The 13,364-nt window shown below is 45.0% G+C and overlaps 1 protein-coding gene across 1 annotated transcript; it reads left to right on the plus strand.

The window, feature by feature from the left end:
* The first annotated feature begins 4,858 nt into the window (after window positions 1–4,858).
* LOC308526140 (small ribosomal subunit protein uS8-like) lies at window positions 4,859–5,304 on the plus strand. Its single transcript, XM_081101191.1, has one exon. The coding sequence runs from the start codon at window positions 4,872–4,874 to the stop codon at window positions 5,262–5,264; it is 393 nt and encodes a 130-aa protein (XP_080957317.1). The 5' UTR covers window positions 4,859–4,871; the 3' UTR covers window positions 5,265–5,304.
* The last annotated feature ends 8,060 nt before the right edge of the window (window positions 5,305–13,364 follow it).

Raw genomic sequence — 13,364 nt, forward strand, 5'->3', positions numbered from 1 at the left:
CCGTTTGCTGCCTAGTTTCATGATGGAGGGAAACAAAGTATTTTAGTTTGTGGATGGTGAAAACAAAGATGTCCTTTCCCCATCCAAATGGAAAGACTTCCTGAATCCTCGCCTTAGCCCCCTGGAGGCCAGTGGGCTCCAGCTGAGCAAGCCCTGTCCCCGTGGGTGCAGAGCTATATTCCTGATGCAGAAGCTTCCACAGCCTGGGAAATGCCATGACACTGTCTGCACTGAATCATCTTAACATAGGTTATAGGTCCTCTAACTGCAGAATTCTGGAGGCCAGGGCCATTCAGGCACCATGGAGGAGGCTGCAGATACCGGGGTCCTGGCCAAGATGGAAGGAGTGGGTCTCAGAGAAGCAGCATTGTCAGCTGGAAGCAGGGCAGGAGTGGGGAATGGAGAGGACGGGGCTGACCGGGAGACAGGGCCAGCACAGGGGAAATTAAGCCATACAGATGGTCACCGCCAGCAGGTAATTAACTAGATGCGTTTGTAAACACTTGGAAGGTACTCCTTGGGCACCACTAGACATTCCTGTGTCATTTGGTGGGTAGCTGGAATAAATGAAATGTATGTTATATTTGAATGTTTCAGATGAGTTCCATCTACAAACAGCCCAAGTTCAGAGCTTGAACTTATGCAGATAGTTTTAGAGATTTGAAACAAGCAAACCAAAAGATCCAATACAAATATTAATCAATGTATATTATTATTAAATTCCAATTACTTTTATCCATTAGTAATTGTCATTATTAATTTGATGTGATGAATAATATTAAATTGCTGCTCACAATCTATATATGTATATATATATATACACTAATAAAAGAGAAACATGGTAATTGGCGTACGACCTCTACCCTTTTCATTGGCTAATCAGCGAGATATGCGAATTAACTGCTAACTAAGATGGCGGTTAACTGCCAACAAAGATGGTGGTTAATTTGCATATGTAGGCACAATGCAGGGAGGCGAAAGGGAGAGCAGGAAGAAGCCCCCTGCCACTGACAGTGATCAGAAACCCAGGGGGGAGCTAAGAGCCTCCCTCAGGGCCGCCTTTGCCCTGCCCCCCAGCCATGATTGGAGAATCGGGCGCCTTTGCCACCCTGGCCAGTGATAGCAGGAAGTAGGGGTGGAGCCAGAGATGGGAGCTGGGCATGGTCGAAGCTGGCAGTCCCGGGAGTTAGGGGTCCCTTACCTGGGCCTAAAGCGGAGCCCGAGATCGCGGGGCACTGCAGCTGCGGGTCCCCACTGCCCGGGCCGGACGCCTCGGCCAGAGGCGTTAGGCCTGGGCAGGGGCAGAGCCTGCAACTGCGGGGAGCTGGGTGTCCCCTGTCCAGGCCTAATGCCTTGGCCAGAGGCGTTAGGCCTGGGCAGGGGCAGAGCCTGCAACTTCGGGGAGCTGGGTGTCCCCTGTCCAGGCCTAATGCCTTGGCCAGAGGCGTTAGGCCTGGGCAGGGGCAGAGCGGGAGATCGCGGTGCCGCTGCTGCTGCGGGTACCCGCTGCCCAGGCCTAATGCCTCGGCCAGAGGCGTTAGTCCTGGGCAAGGGCAGAGCGGGAGATTGCGGGGAGCTGGAGTCCCCTGCCCAGGCCTAATGCCTTGGCCAGAGGCGTTAGGCCTGGGCAGGGGCGGAGCCTGAAACCACAGGGAGCTGGGGGTGCCCTGCCCAGGCCTAATGCCTCGGACAGAGGCGTTAGGCCTGGGCAGGGGCAGAGTGGGAGATCGCGGGGAGCTGGGAGTCCCCTGCCCAGGCCTGACACCTCTGCCGGAGGCCTCAGGCGTGGGCAAGGGGCCGATCCGGTGATCGGCGATCGGAGGGTGATGAGGGTCAACTCCTCTGGCCGAGGCATCAGGCCTTGGTGGGCGGCGGAGTCGGGGATTGGGGGGATATGATGGTCCCTTTGCCGAGGCCTGAATCCTGGGCCAGAGGCATCAGGCCTGGGTCAGGGGCAGAGCCAGCAATCGGAGGGGTCTGGGGGTCCCCTGCCCAGGCCTGATGCCTGAGCCAGAGGCATCAGGCCTGGGCTGGGGGCAGAACCAGTGATGGGGAGAAATGAGGGTCCCCTGCCCAGGCCTGACGCCTCTGGCTCAGGCGTCAGGCCTGGGCAAGGGGCCGATCCTGCGATTGGAGGGTGATGGGGGTCAACTCCTGAGGGATCCCAGTATGTGAGGGGGGCAGGCTGGGCTGAGGGACACTCCCCCCACCCCCACCCAGTGCACAAATTTCATGCACCGGGCCCCTAGTATATATATAAGCCTAATATGCTAAGTGTCCAACCTATTGGTCGACCAACCCATTACTGTGACATACACTGACCACAAGGGGGCCGATGCTCCAACCAGTAGGTTAGCTTGCTGCTGGGGTTGGGCCGATTGGGACTGGGCGAGATGGGCCAGACACACCCTGGAGCCCTCCCGCAGTCCCTCTCCGTCCACTGGCCCGATCGGCCCCAATCGGGACTGGGAGAGATGGCCCTGATCACCAGCCAGGTGGAGGGACCCCACCAGTGCACGAATTCGTGCACCGGGCCTCTAGTGGGAATATAATTTCCCACAGCACTGCCTCTACCATTGTGTTCTATTTGGTGGCTCAGTTCTCTCACCATTTTCTCCCTTTGAACTATTGGGAAATTTTCTTCAATCATGGATGGCATCATTTGGCCTTTACTTTGGAAGAATGCCCTGCTTACATTTACATATGATGTCCTTTTTTGCTCTTTTCTACTGAGCCTGCAAATATTAAAGTTTTCTGAGAGGGTGTGTGTGTGTGTGTGTTTATCATGAATTGGATGTTAGATGCTCTTTCTGCTTCCATAGCCTAGTATTTTAGTGGACTACATTAATTAATCTTCGGGTACTGAACCAGTTTTGCATCTCTAGAATAAATCCTGCTTACTTTTTGCCGTATTATTCTTCTTATATATTGCTGAATTGTGTTTGCTAATGTTATGCTAAGAACTTTTGCATCTATTTTCATGAGGGATATTGGTCTAAACTTTTCTTTTTGTCTGGCTTTGCCTTAGTATCAGGGTAATAATATGAGCTTCATCAGATGAGTTAGGAAATGTGACTCCCTGCCCCCTGTCCTTTCACTTTCCAGCATGGGTTGTGTACAATGAAATCTCTGAACTATTGGTAAAATTCTTGGGGATGGATTATATCTTTGGAAGAAACTTTTAAGTTATGAATTTGATTTCATATTTATAGGGCTGTTTAAATGAGCTGTTTTATAAATGTGAATTGTGGTACTTTGTGTATTTTGAGGAATTGGTTCAAATTGCCTAATTGTCAAATTTATGTGGATAGAGTTGTTTTTATTATTCCCTTATGGTTCTTTAAATATATATATATATATATATATATATATATATATATATATATACTTTTTATTGATTTCAGAGAGGAAAGGAGAGGGAGCAAGAGATAGAAATATCAATGATGAGAGAGAATCATTTATCAGCTGCCTCCTGCAAGCCCCCCACTGGGGATCGTGCCCTGACCAGGAATTGAACCGTGACCTCCTGGTTCATAGGTCAACACTCAGCCTCTGAGCCACACCAGCCGGGCTCACTGGTGGTTCTTTTAACATGTACAGGGTCAGTAATGACATCGCCTCTTTCACTTCTGATAAGGGTTTGTGTCTTTTTTCCTTGTCAATCTTTCCAGAGATTTTAAATTTTATGGATCTTTTCAAAGAAACAGCTCTTTGTTTCACTATTTTTTCTCTCTGTTTTTCAACTTCATTGATTTATGTTCTGATTTTTATTATTTCTTTCCTCTACTTGCTTCAGTTTTGTTTTTCTCTTCTTTTCCTAGGTTCTTGAGGCGAGAGCTTAGATTACTGATTTGAGACATTTTATCTTCCCTAATGTTTGCATTTCAAACTACAAATTTCCCTCAGCACCTCTGTAGTTGTGTCCCACACATTGAGTTGTACTTTCATTCAATCCAATCTATTTTCTAATTTCTCTTGAAAGCTCCTGTTTTACCAATGACTTATTTAGAAGTATGTTATTTAGTTTCCAAGTGTTTGGAGAGTTTCTTGTTATCTTTTTATTGTTAATTTTTAGTTTGATTCAATTATTGTTGAAGAACACACTCTCTGTCACTTAAATCCCTCTAAGTTTGTGGAGGTTTGTTTTCTAGGCCAGGATGTGGTCTTGTCTTGGTACATGTACTGAAATGTGTACTCTGCTGTTGTATGAAGTTTGCTATAAATGTCAGTTAGATCTTTTGGTTGATGGTGTTAGTACTAAATTTTTGCTGATTTTTGGTCTAGTTGTTCTAGCAATTATTGACAAAAAGGTATTGCATTTTCCAATTATGATTACGGATTTGCTTATTTCTTCTTTTAGTTGTATCAGTCTTCCTTCACATATTTTGCAGCTCTGTGGTTTGGTGCCTACACATTTAGGATTATCATGTCCTCTTGGTGGACTGACTCTTTTATTACATAATGACCCTCTCTGTTCCTAGTAATTTTCTTTGCTCTCAAGTCCCTGGGATTATTCATTTTAGATCTTTCTTCTTTTCTAATATATGCACTCAATGCTGTAAAGTTTCCTGTAAACACTGCTTTTGCTACATCCCACAAATTTTGGTAAGTTGTATTTCATTTTCATTTAGTTCACAATATTTCTTTTTTTTTTTTTTGAGACTTCTTTGGCTCATGTTAGTTCAAATATTTGGGAATTTTTCCAGCCTTCTTTCTATTGATTCTAATTTGATTCTACTGTGGTCTGAGATGATACTTTGATTTCTGTTCTTTTATATTTGTTTTATGGCCTAGAATGTCATCTAGGTGAATGTTCCAACTGAACTTAAGAAGAATATGTACTCTTTCCACCATCGGTCCGTGCCGCCATAATGGTGCACATGAATGTCCTGGCTGATGCTCTGAAGAGTATCAACAATGCCGAAAAGAGAGGCAAATGCCAGGTTCTCATCATGCCGTGCTCCAAAGTCATCGTCCGGTTTCTGACTGTGATGATGAAGCATGGTTACATTGGCGAATTTGAAATTATTGATGACCACAGAGCTGGGAAAATTGTTGTGAACCTCGCAGGCAGGTTGAACAAGGGTGGAGTAATCAGCCCCAGATTTGATGTGCAACTCAAAGATCTAGAAAAATGGCAGAACAACTTGCTTCCATCCCGTCAGTTTGGTTTCATTGTACTGACAACCTCAGCGGGCATCATGGACCATGAAGAAGCAAGACGAAAACACACAGGAGGGAAAATCCTGGGATTCTTTTTCTAGGGATGTGATACATATGTGGAAATAAAATGCCTCAAAGGACTCTGGTGCTTCACTCAGTCGTTTTGAACGTGACAGCAGAGTGGCAGGAGCTCCTGCGGCGGTCGCAGCCTTTGTGTTATTTGGTGAATGCTGTTTCCCTGAAGTGACCAAGAAAGTCTTGTGATAACTCACTCATCACATCACGCTCATGCTCAGCAGAGGATGGCGTCTGGCCCTGGATGGATGCATCTGGGTTAGGGTCCAGGCGGTGAGGCTGTCCCTTTCTGGAGTCTTATGTCAACCCTGGAAGGAGTGGTGCCTTTCCTGTTTTTAGCTTGACAATAGTGCTCATTTCAGGCCCTGTTGTTAACTGTCCTGAAAATACATGGTTAACTAAGACCCATCTCAAAGTAAATTTGGATGGCATGTCAGTAGCATTTTCACAATGTGCTCGTAAAATAGCATTTTAAAAACTAGTTTTACTGTAAACCTGTCATAGCTGTATTCCTGGAGTTGAGTGAATGAGTTTTGTAATAAGTCTTTGAAATAAAAAAAGAAGAAGAAGAAGAAGAAGTATTCTGTTGTAGTTGGGTAAACTACTCGTATTGTTTAAATGTCAATCAGATCCAGTTGATTGAGGTGCTGTTCAGTTCAACTCCATCCTTATTAATTTTCTGCCTGTTGGATCTTCCAATTACTAAGAGAGAGGTTTTAAAGTCCCCAACTGTAAGTGGATTTGTCTCTTTTTCCTTGCAGTTCTGTTTTACCTCATGTATTTTTTAAAATATTGTTATTGATTTCAGAGAGGAAGGGAGAGGGAAAGAGAGATAGAAACATCAATGATGAGAGAGAATCATTGATTTGGCTGCCTCCTGTGGATCGAGCCCACAACCCACAGCATGTGCCCTTGACCAGAATGGAACCCAAGACCCTTCCGTCTGCAAGCAGACACGCTACCCATCCAGCCAAAGGGCTCGGGTTACTGCATGTGTTTAGTTGCTCTGTTGTTAGGTGCATGCATGCTGAGGATTGTTGTGTCTTCTGAGGGAACCGATCCTTTTATCATTATGTAAAGCTTCTTTTTATCACTAATAATTTTCCTTGCTCTGGAGTCTGTTTTATCTGAAATTAATTAGCATGGCTACTCCAGTGTACAGGTTGAATTGTGTTTCCCAAAAAAGATGTTGAAATCCTAATCCCTACTATCTCAGAATGTGACCTTATTTGGAAATGGAGGCTGTTGCATGTAATTAAGTTAAGATGAGGTCACACTGGAGTAGGATGAGACTTTACTCCAATATAAGAGATGTCCTTATAGAAAAAGGAAATTTAGAGACAGACAGACACAGGGAGACCACCATGTGAAGACTGGAGTTGTGCAGCCACAAGCCAACAACCTATTAGAAGCTAGGAGAGAGTCCTGGAATAAAATCCTTTCCTATCACCTTCAGAGGGAATATGGCCTTGCTGACACCTTAACACATTGTGTACCGCATAGAAATCTCTAAGACATATGCCAGGGACCGCACGTTTTGGGGCAAACTGCACGTTATTTAAATCATCATAACTACAGATCATAATGCACTTTAGGTGTTGTTTTTCAATAATTATAACATTTTTATTTACAAAAACAATTAAACAATTAAAGTTCCTAGTACTTTTTTAACGTATGGTACTGCGTAAAACATTTTCCTCTATGAAGAGGGGCCAAACAAAATAAATATCTAGATTCGCTCCTTTTTCCATGGGCGGCACAAACTCTGCAGACTCTCGTAGGAAATTTTTTCTTTCCACTCGCTGGAATACACGTAGGTTCATGCTGCTTCATATCAACTGAAAACCTTTTGGGTGGACCTTTACGAGGTGCTCTCCTTGCACCCCCAGGGGAAGGGCTGGACAGATTTGTCTCTGGTTCCGGAGAGCCTTCATTATTGTCATCCGTTATCCAGTCTCTCGCCACCGATAGCAGAAACTGTTTATACTTCATTTTTGCCTGTGGATTGAGGACGTTGAATTGAATGAAATGAATTGAAAAGGCCACAGTTTATAAGGCACAGCACTACTTTTTTTGTCCATTTCATCGTCTTCCTTAGAATGGAACAACACGAAAGGAAGTGTATCAGTTTCGTTGGTTTCCTTCCTTTTTCTGAGAGAGGGCATTTCTAAAAGCGCCAGGAACTTGAAGACGAAGACTATTCAAATGACCAAAATACAATGTAACTGCAATGCTTTATGGGTTCGTGCAATTATATAGTTTTTCGTAGACTGACCTGCACGGTTTCCACCAATGAGATCGCTTCATTCGATGTGGACAAGACAGTGTGTTGACATCTAAGGTCCTTAACAGATGGCGCTGGAAACACGAGAAAGCTCGTGAGTGGTACGAAAGGTGTTAATCTTGGACTTCTGGCCTCCAGAACTTAAGACAAATTGCTGTTGCTTAAGCCACCTACCTTATGGTATTTTCTTACAACAGCCCTAGCAAATTAATTCTTCCAGGTTTCTTTGAATTAGTGTTAATATGACATATCTTAGGGCTTAAGTATGCCATTTATTTTTTATTTTCTGATTTTTCTCCTTGTTTTTCATTACTCTATAGACTTTTTTTCTGACTTCCTTTAGGCTAGTTGTATATTTTTTTGGAATTCTGTTTTGGTTTACCTATAGTGGTTTCTTTAGTGTATCTCTTTTTAGAGCACTTTGGGGGTTACTCTAAGTATTCTATTATCCTATCTAATAAAAGACAAAAAGAGTAATTAACTGTACCTCCACTACGCTTCCCATTGGCTAATCAGGGTGATATGCAAATTAACTGCCAACCAACATAAAAATGAAGAGGAGAAATAAAAAATACTGTATTTTTGCTAACTATGTTCTTTCTTCTTTCCTGTTTTTCTCAAGGTTCCTTCTTTTATCATTTCCTTTCTATTTAGAGACTTCCTTTATTCATTACTTTAGGTTAGGTCTGTTGGGAACAAATTATTCAGTTTTCCTTCATTTGAAGATATCTTGATTTCTTCTTTATTTTTAAAGAACATTTTCATTGGATATAGGATTCTGCTGTCATTCAAATTGTTTTTTCCCTTTAGATAGGATGTTTCTTCCTGACTATTTTCAAAAACTTTTTTTCTTTCTCTTTAGTTTTTAGAGTTTGACCAAATGCATCTTGGGGTGGAGTGTGTGTGTGTGTGTATGTGTGTGTATGTGTGAGTGTGTGTGTGCTATTGGGGTTTGCTCAACTTCTTCAATTTGTAAGTTTAGATCTCTTGTTAAATTTGAAGAGTTTTCAGCCATTATTTCTTTCAGGACTTTTAAAATCCTGCCCTCTTTCTCCTTTTATTCTGGAAATCCAATGAGATAACTATTAAATTGTTTGTGACAATCCCTCAAGTTCTAAGGATCCTTGATTTTTTTTTTCCAGTCTATTTGTTGTCTGTTGCTCAGACTGAGTAATTTCTATTGTTCTATCTGACTATTCACATATCCTTTCCTCCATTTTGACGTCAAGCTTATCTATTACATTTTTGGTTATTGTAGTTTTCAGTTGTAAATTTTCCATTTTGTTCTTCTTTAATCATCTGTTTCTTTGCCCAACTATCTATTTCTTTGCTAAGAGTTCCTGTTTTTGCATTTGCTTAAGCATGTTCATAATTGCTCATTGAAGCATTTTTATCATGGCTGTTTTAAAATCTTTAAAATCAGATAATTCTGACACCTCTGTCATCTTGGTGTCATCTTTTTTTATTCAGTTTGAAATATTTCTGGTTCTTGATATGATGCGTGATTTTAAAAATTGAATCCTAGACATTTGGGTAACTTGTTATGAGACTCTGGATCTTACTTAAGCCTTCTCTTCTAGTAGGCTTGGTTGACACTACTCGGGCAGAGACGAAGTTGCCACCTTGTTACTGTCAGATGAGGGTACATTCCAGACCCCCACCTGGCCTCCTTTGACACTCAAGGGTGACGAGGCTCCTCATTAATGCTGAGTGGGGGTGGAAATTCATTTCTCCCCACTGTATGTTCGTGGTCAGGAAACGTAGGAGTTTGTCATTTACTGCTCCCCAGTGGCCTCACGGACACCACCTGCGAGCGGCCCTCCTATTGCTGGGCACGGACCTCCCGACTCCACCAGGCTTCTGTGACACCACCTGCTGCGGGGGGTGGAGCACTTCTTTCCACCTGGTGAGGGAGGTAGTCTAGGCCTCTCGCTCCGCCTTTGCTGGCGTAGGTGGGAATGGGGCCACAGGCATTTTCTTTAGTATTTAGCTGGAGGAGAGCAGTTATTGTCTAAAAGTTTCCTGCCTTGTAGGCTCCACCATCCCTGGTCCTTTCACTAGAAAAAGTGGACTTTGTGGAGGTGTTTTTGTTTGTTTGTTTGTTGTTTCTTGTCTGCATCATTGTCATTTCCAGGTTTCAAGCTTCTTTCATCCTGAGTCTAGAATATAAGAGGGGAAAAAAGAATCCAGGGACCTCACCAGCATGCCATTCCTTGGATCCTGAAGGCCAGGCTAGCCTGCCTTCTCCTCTCCACCTTTCAGTCTCCTTATGTTGTTTTCTATATAATGTCCATGCTGTTTAGTGGAGGAATAGGTAAAGTTCATCCACTCTATTTCCCCAGAAGTGCCCTGGTGCTTCTTTAAGATCTGTTTTGGAAGTTTTTCTTATAAGAAGAAAAGGAATAGAGAAGCTAGCTGTGCCACGTAAGACCATGTTGCCTCAGCAATGACCTTTTCGGTGGTTATCCAGTTAGAACAGAGTTGTCCCTGCCTGTCTGACCTTCAGTTCCCAGAAGTGGACCTGAGATGGGAATTGGGGTGAAAGGGATATATGAGGAACTGAATAGTAAGGGTGTGGGGGAGTGGGTTTGGGAAGTGAAGGAGACCAAACAAAGGTGGTTTGTCACAGGGGTGACTTTGGCTTGAGCCCTCAAGGATCAGTGGAGACAGTGCATGTGTCCCCTCCGAGTTGTCCTGATCGGAGGCAAGAGCAGGGCCAGCTTCGTGGGAATCCAGTCATACGGGCTCCATACTCAGAAGGCCCCACGCCTCATTTAATGCTCTGCTTCCCTCATTTTGAAGTTCTTAATAATTTTTAAGCAAGTATTCATTTTGCACTAGGCCATACAAATTATGTAGCCAGGAGTTGGAGAGACTTAAATTCCTAGGCATACTGGGCTCTTCTTTAGCTCAGGTATTCTGGGTTGTGGAGTGTCTCCCTAAAATTCATGTCCGCTGGAACCTTGTGGCCTTATTTGGAAATGTGGTCTTCACAGATACAATCAGTTAAAATGAGGTCCTTATAAGAAGAGAAAATAGGCGCGCGCGCGCACACACACACACACACACACACACACACCCCAGAATGCCAAGTGAAGACAGGCAGAGGTTGGAGTGAAGTGCACACAAGCCAAGGAACACCAAGGGTGGCCAGTAGCCCACCGGAAGCTAGAAGAGGCATGGAACATGTCTTCTCAGATCCTCCAAAAGGAACCAACCCTCCTACTTTTTTATTTCAGACTTCAGACTTTTAGCTCTGAGAGAATACATCTCTATTGCTTCAAGCTGCCCACCTTACAACAGCCCCTGAGAAAGCAATACACCAAGTACTGCCTGTTGGAAGCGACAGCACACCCAGCCAGCATGCAAAAAAATTGGCAAAGGACCTAAGGGGCAGGGGCAGGGGCAGAGCCCGTCTGGGGCCAGGAGGAATTGTGGGTTGGGGCCCTGGACATCTGTAAGGGTCTGCACTCACCCTGTGAGGATCCCCATGTCCAAAGGAGCACAGCATTAATAACAAGTTTACAAAAACAGTTTTTCAGGCCAAGAGAAAGATAGCGACCACAAGTGAAAAGAAAAGGCTGTTTCTTCTTATAAATGAAAGGACCCACATTTCCATCTCGCACCAGGCCTTGCCAATGATGTAGCCTTGATAGCAGTGACCCAATACACGGTGTATATAAGCCACTCGCTGAGCCGGACACTCTAAAATGTTAAAGACATCTGTAACGGTAGCAGTAGCACAGCAGGGAGGACCAACCGGCACACTGCTCCTAACAGCTCAGAGCTGTGCACACCAGCTCTGGCCTCCCTCTCACACAGCCTCACCTCACCTGCTCCGAGAAGGAGCTGTACCACGGACCCTTGGATGTGGGGTAGTCTATGTATAACGAAATTATGTTTACTTTGTTTATTGCTAAGTTTCGCCAATAGAGTCCTGGCGAGGCCCGTAAAAAGTGAATCCTGAGCCTTCCCTTGATTTCGAGCTTCTAAGGCAGGGGTGGGGAACCTTTTTTCTGCCAAGAGCCATTTGGATGTTTATAACATCATTCACGGGCCATACAAAATTATCAACTTAAAAATGAGCCTGCTGTATTTGCTCAAACATTTAATTAACTCACCCCTAATGCCGTGGCAGGGCCAGAGCAAATGATTTCGCAGGCCTAGTGCTGCTGTGAGACGCATGTTCCCCACCCCTGCTCTATGGGACCATGGAGGAGAGGCTCAGGTTGTCCTCCACCCTCCTGCCAGCTTTTCACCCTTGATTTCCTCAGACTCAGGTTGCAGTGTTATCACGTGTCTCTGGGTGTGTGCCAACCCTTCAGAGTAAACAGAATTGCTGTCCAATGGGGCTTATTTTTGCTCCGGTCCACCATGATCGTTCCTGTCTTCTCTCCTCTTAATTGTGTTTCTCTGGGGACATTCAGGCTGCTCTTATCACTGCTTCCAACGCCAGCTGACCGGCAGGATGGGCTCCTCCTGGGCCTGCTCCCCAGCAGCTGGCAGGAACAGAAGCAACGCACTTGAGCCCTGTCCAGCCTCCGCCTGGGCACGGAGGGAAGCAGGTAGGCCAGGCAGGGGCGGCTGCGGTAGGGGGCTCTGAGGCCCGATGACTCGGGCACAGAGGGAGCAGGATGCACCCAAAGGACAACATAGGCTTTCCTAGGCCCGTCCATGCGGGGTCCATGGAGGAGCATTAGAGAACATGCCTGTGCCACAAAAATAATAAAGCACAAGAAAGGACCTGCCTCTGTTGGGGCCCTGAGGGCTGTGCCCACAGCAAGCCCGCCAGGGCTCCAGTCCTCCATGGCTCCCTGGCAGATGGGCTCAGCCACGTAAGGTCCTCACTTAGCCCCTTCCCCAGAGTCACCATAAAATATAAGCTCCACTGGGGCCTGACCACTAATGGGTGTGAGGGATTTTACTCTTGTGATGGAAATGTTCTAAAACGGTATTTGGGGGAGGGGTTGCACAGCTCTGCACATTTACTGAAATTTATTGTTATACACTTAAAACAGGTCAATTTTATGGTACATAAATTATACCTTGATAAAGCTCGTTAAGGAAAAAGAGGAAACAAAAAGGTGTGTGTGTGTGTGTGTGTGTGTGTGTGTGTGTGTGTTCCCTTGATAATTCCTTTCCATTCAAATGCTCACTCCATGTTGAATTGATGTATTGTTTTTAAGTCAATTTTGTGGAGGTATAGTTTACATATAAATAAATAGAGTCTGATGCGTTTTGACAAGTGTACATGTCTGTGTAACCACTGTCACGTCGTGATACAGAACATTCCCATTCTCCCCGCGCGTCTCCTCGGGGCTCTCTGAGTCCGTTTACCCCCGCACCGCAGGCCCAGGCCTCTGCCGATCTGCTTTTTGTCACTGTAGGTTAGTTTTGACTCTTCTTGAATTTCATAAAATGGCACTCTTTTGTGTTCTGGCTTCTTTTGCCAGGCATATTTTTGAGATTCATCCTATGTCCCTCTTTAAAAATAAAACAAACTTGTGTTGGTGGTCTCTCCAAAGTGGAAAGGCCCTAAGAGATTAAAAATGGCGGCAGAGTAGGAGGATGCTGCACGGACATGCTCCCAGGAATAAGCTGGAATTACAACTGAAATACGGAAAGGCTTCCTGAATAATCAATGGAAAACTTTATAGGGGAGAACCCTGATATCCAAGGACCGAAGGTGGAGCGGGCATAGAGACTGGTAGGAGGGGCAGAGGCGTGACCCACAGACGGCAACTGAAGTCCCAGAGAGAGATCTCAGCTCGGGGTGTGGGGGTGAGGGTGCTACTGAGAACTCTGGGATCTAATCCCAGAGCTGGGCTCCCCAGCAGAGAGC

The sequence above is a fragment of the Myotis nattereri genome, assembly GCF_964212035.1.
Source record: "Myotis nattereri genome assembly, chromosome: 10".
Classification (NCBI taxonomy): Eukaryota; Metazoa; Chordata; class Mammalia; order Chiroptera; family Vespertilionidae; genus Myotis; species Myotis nattereri.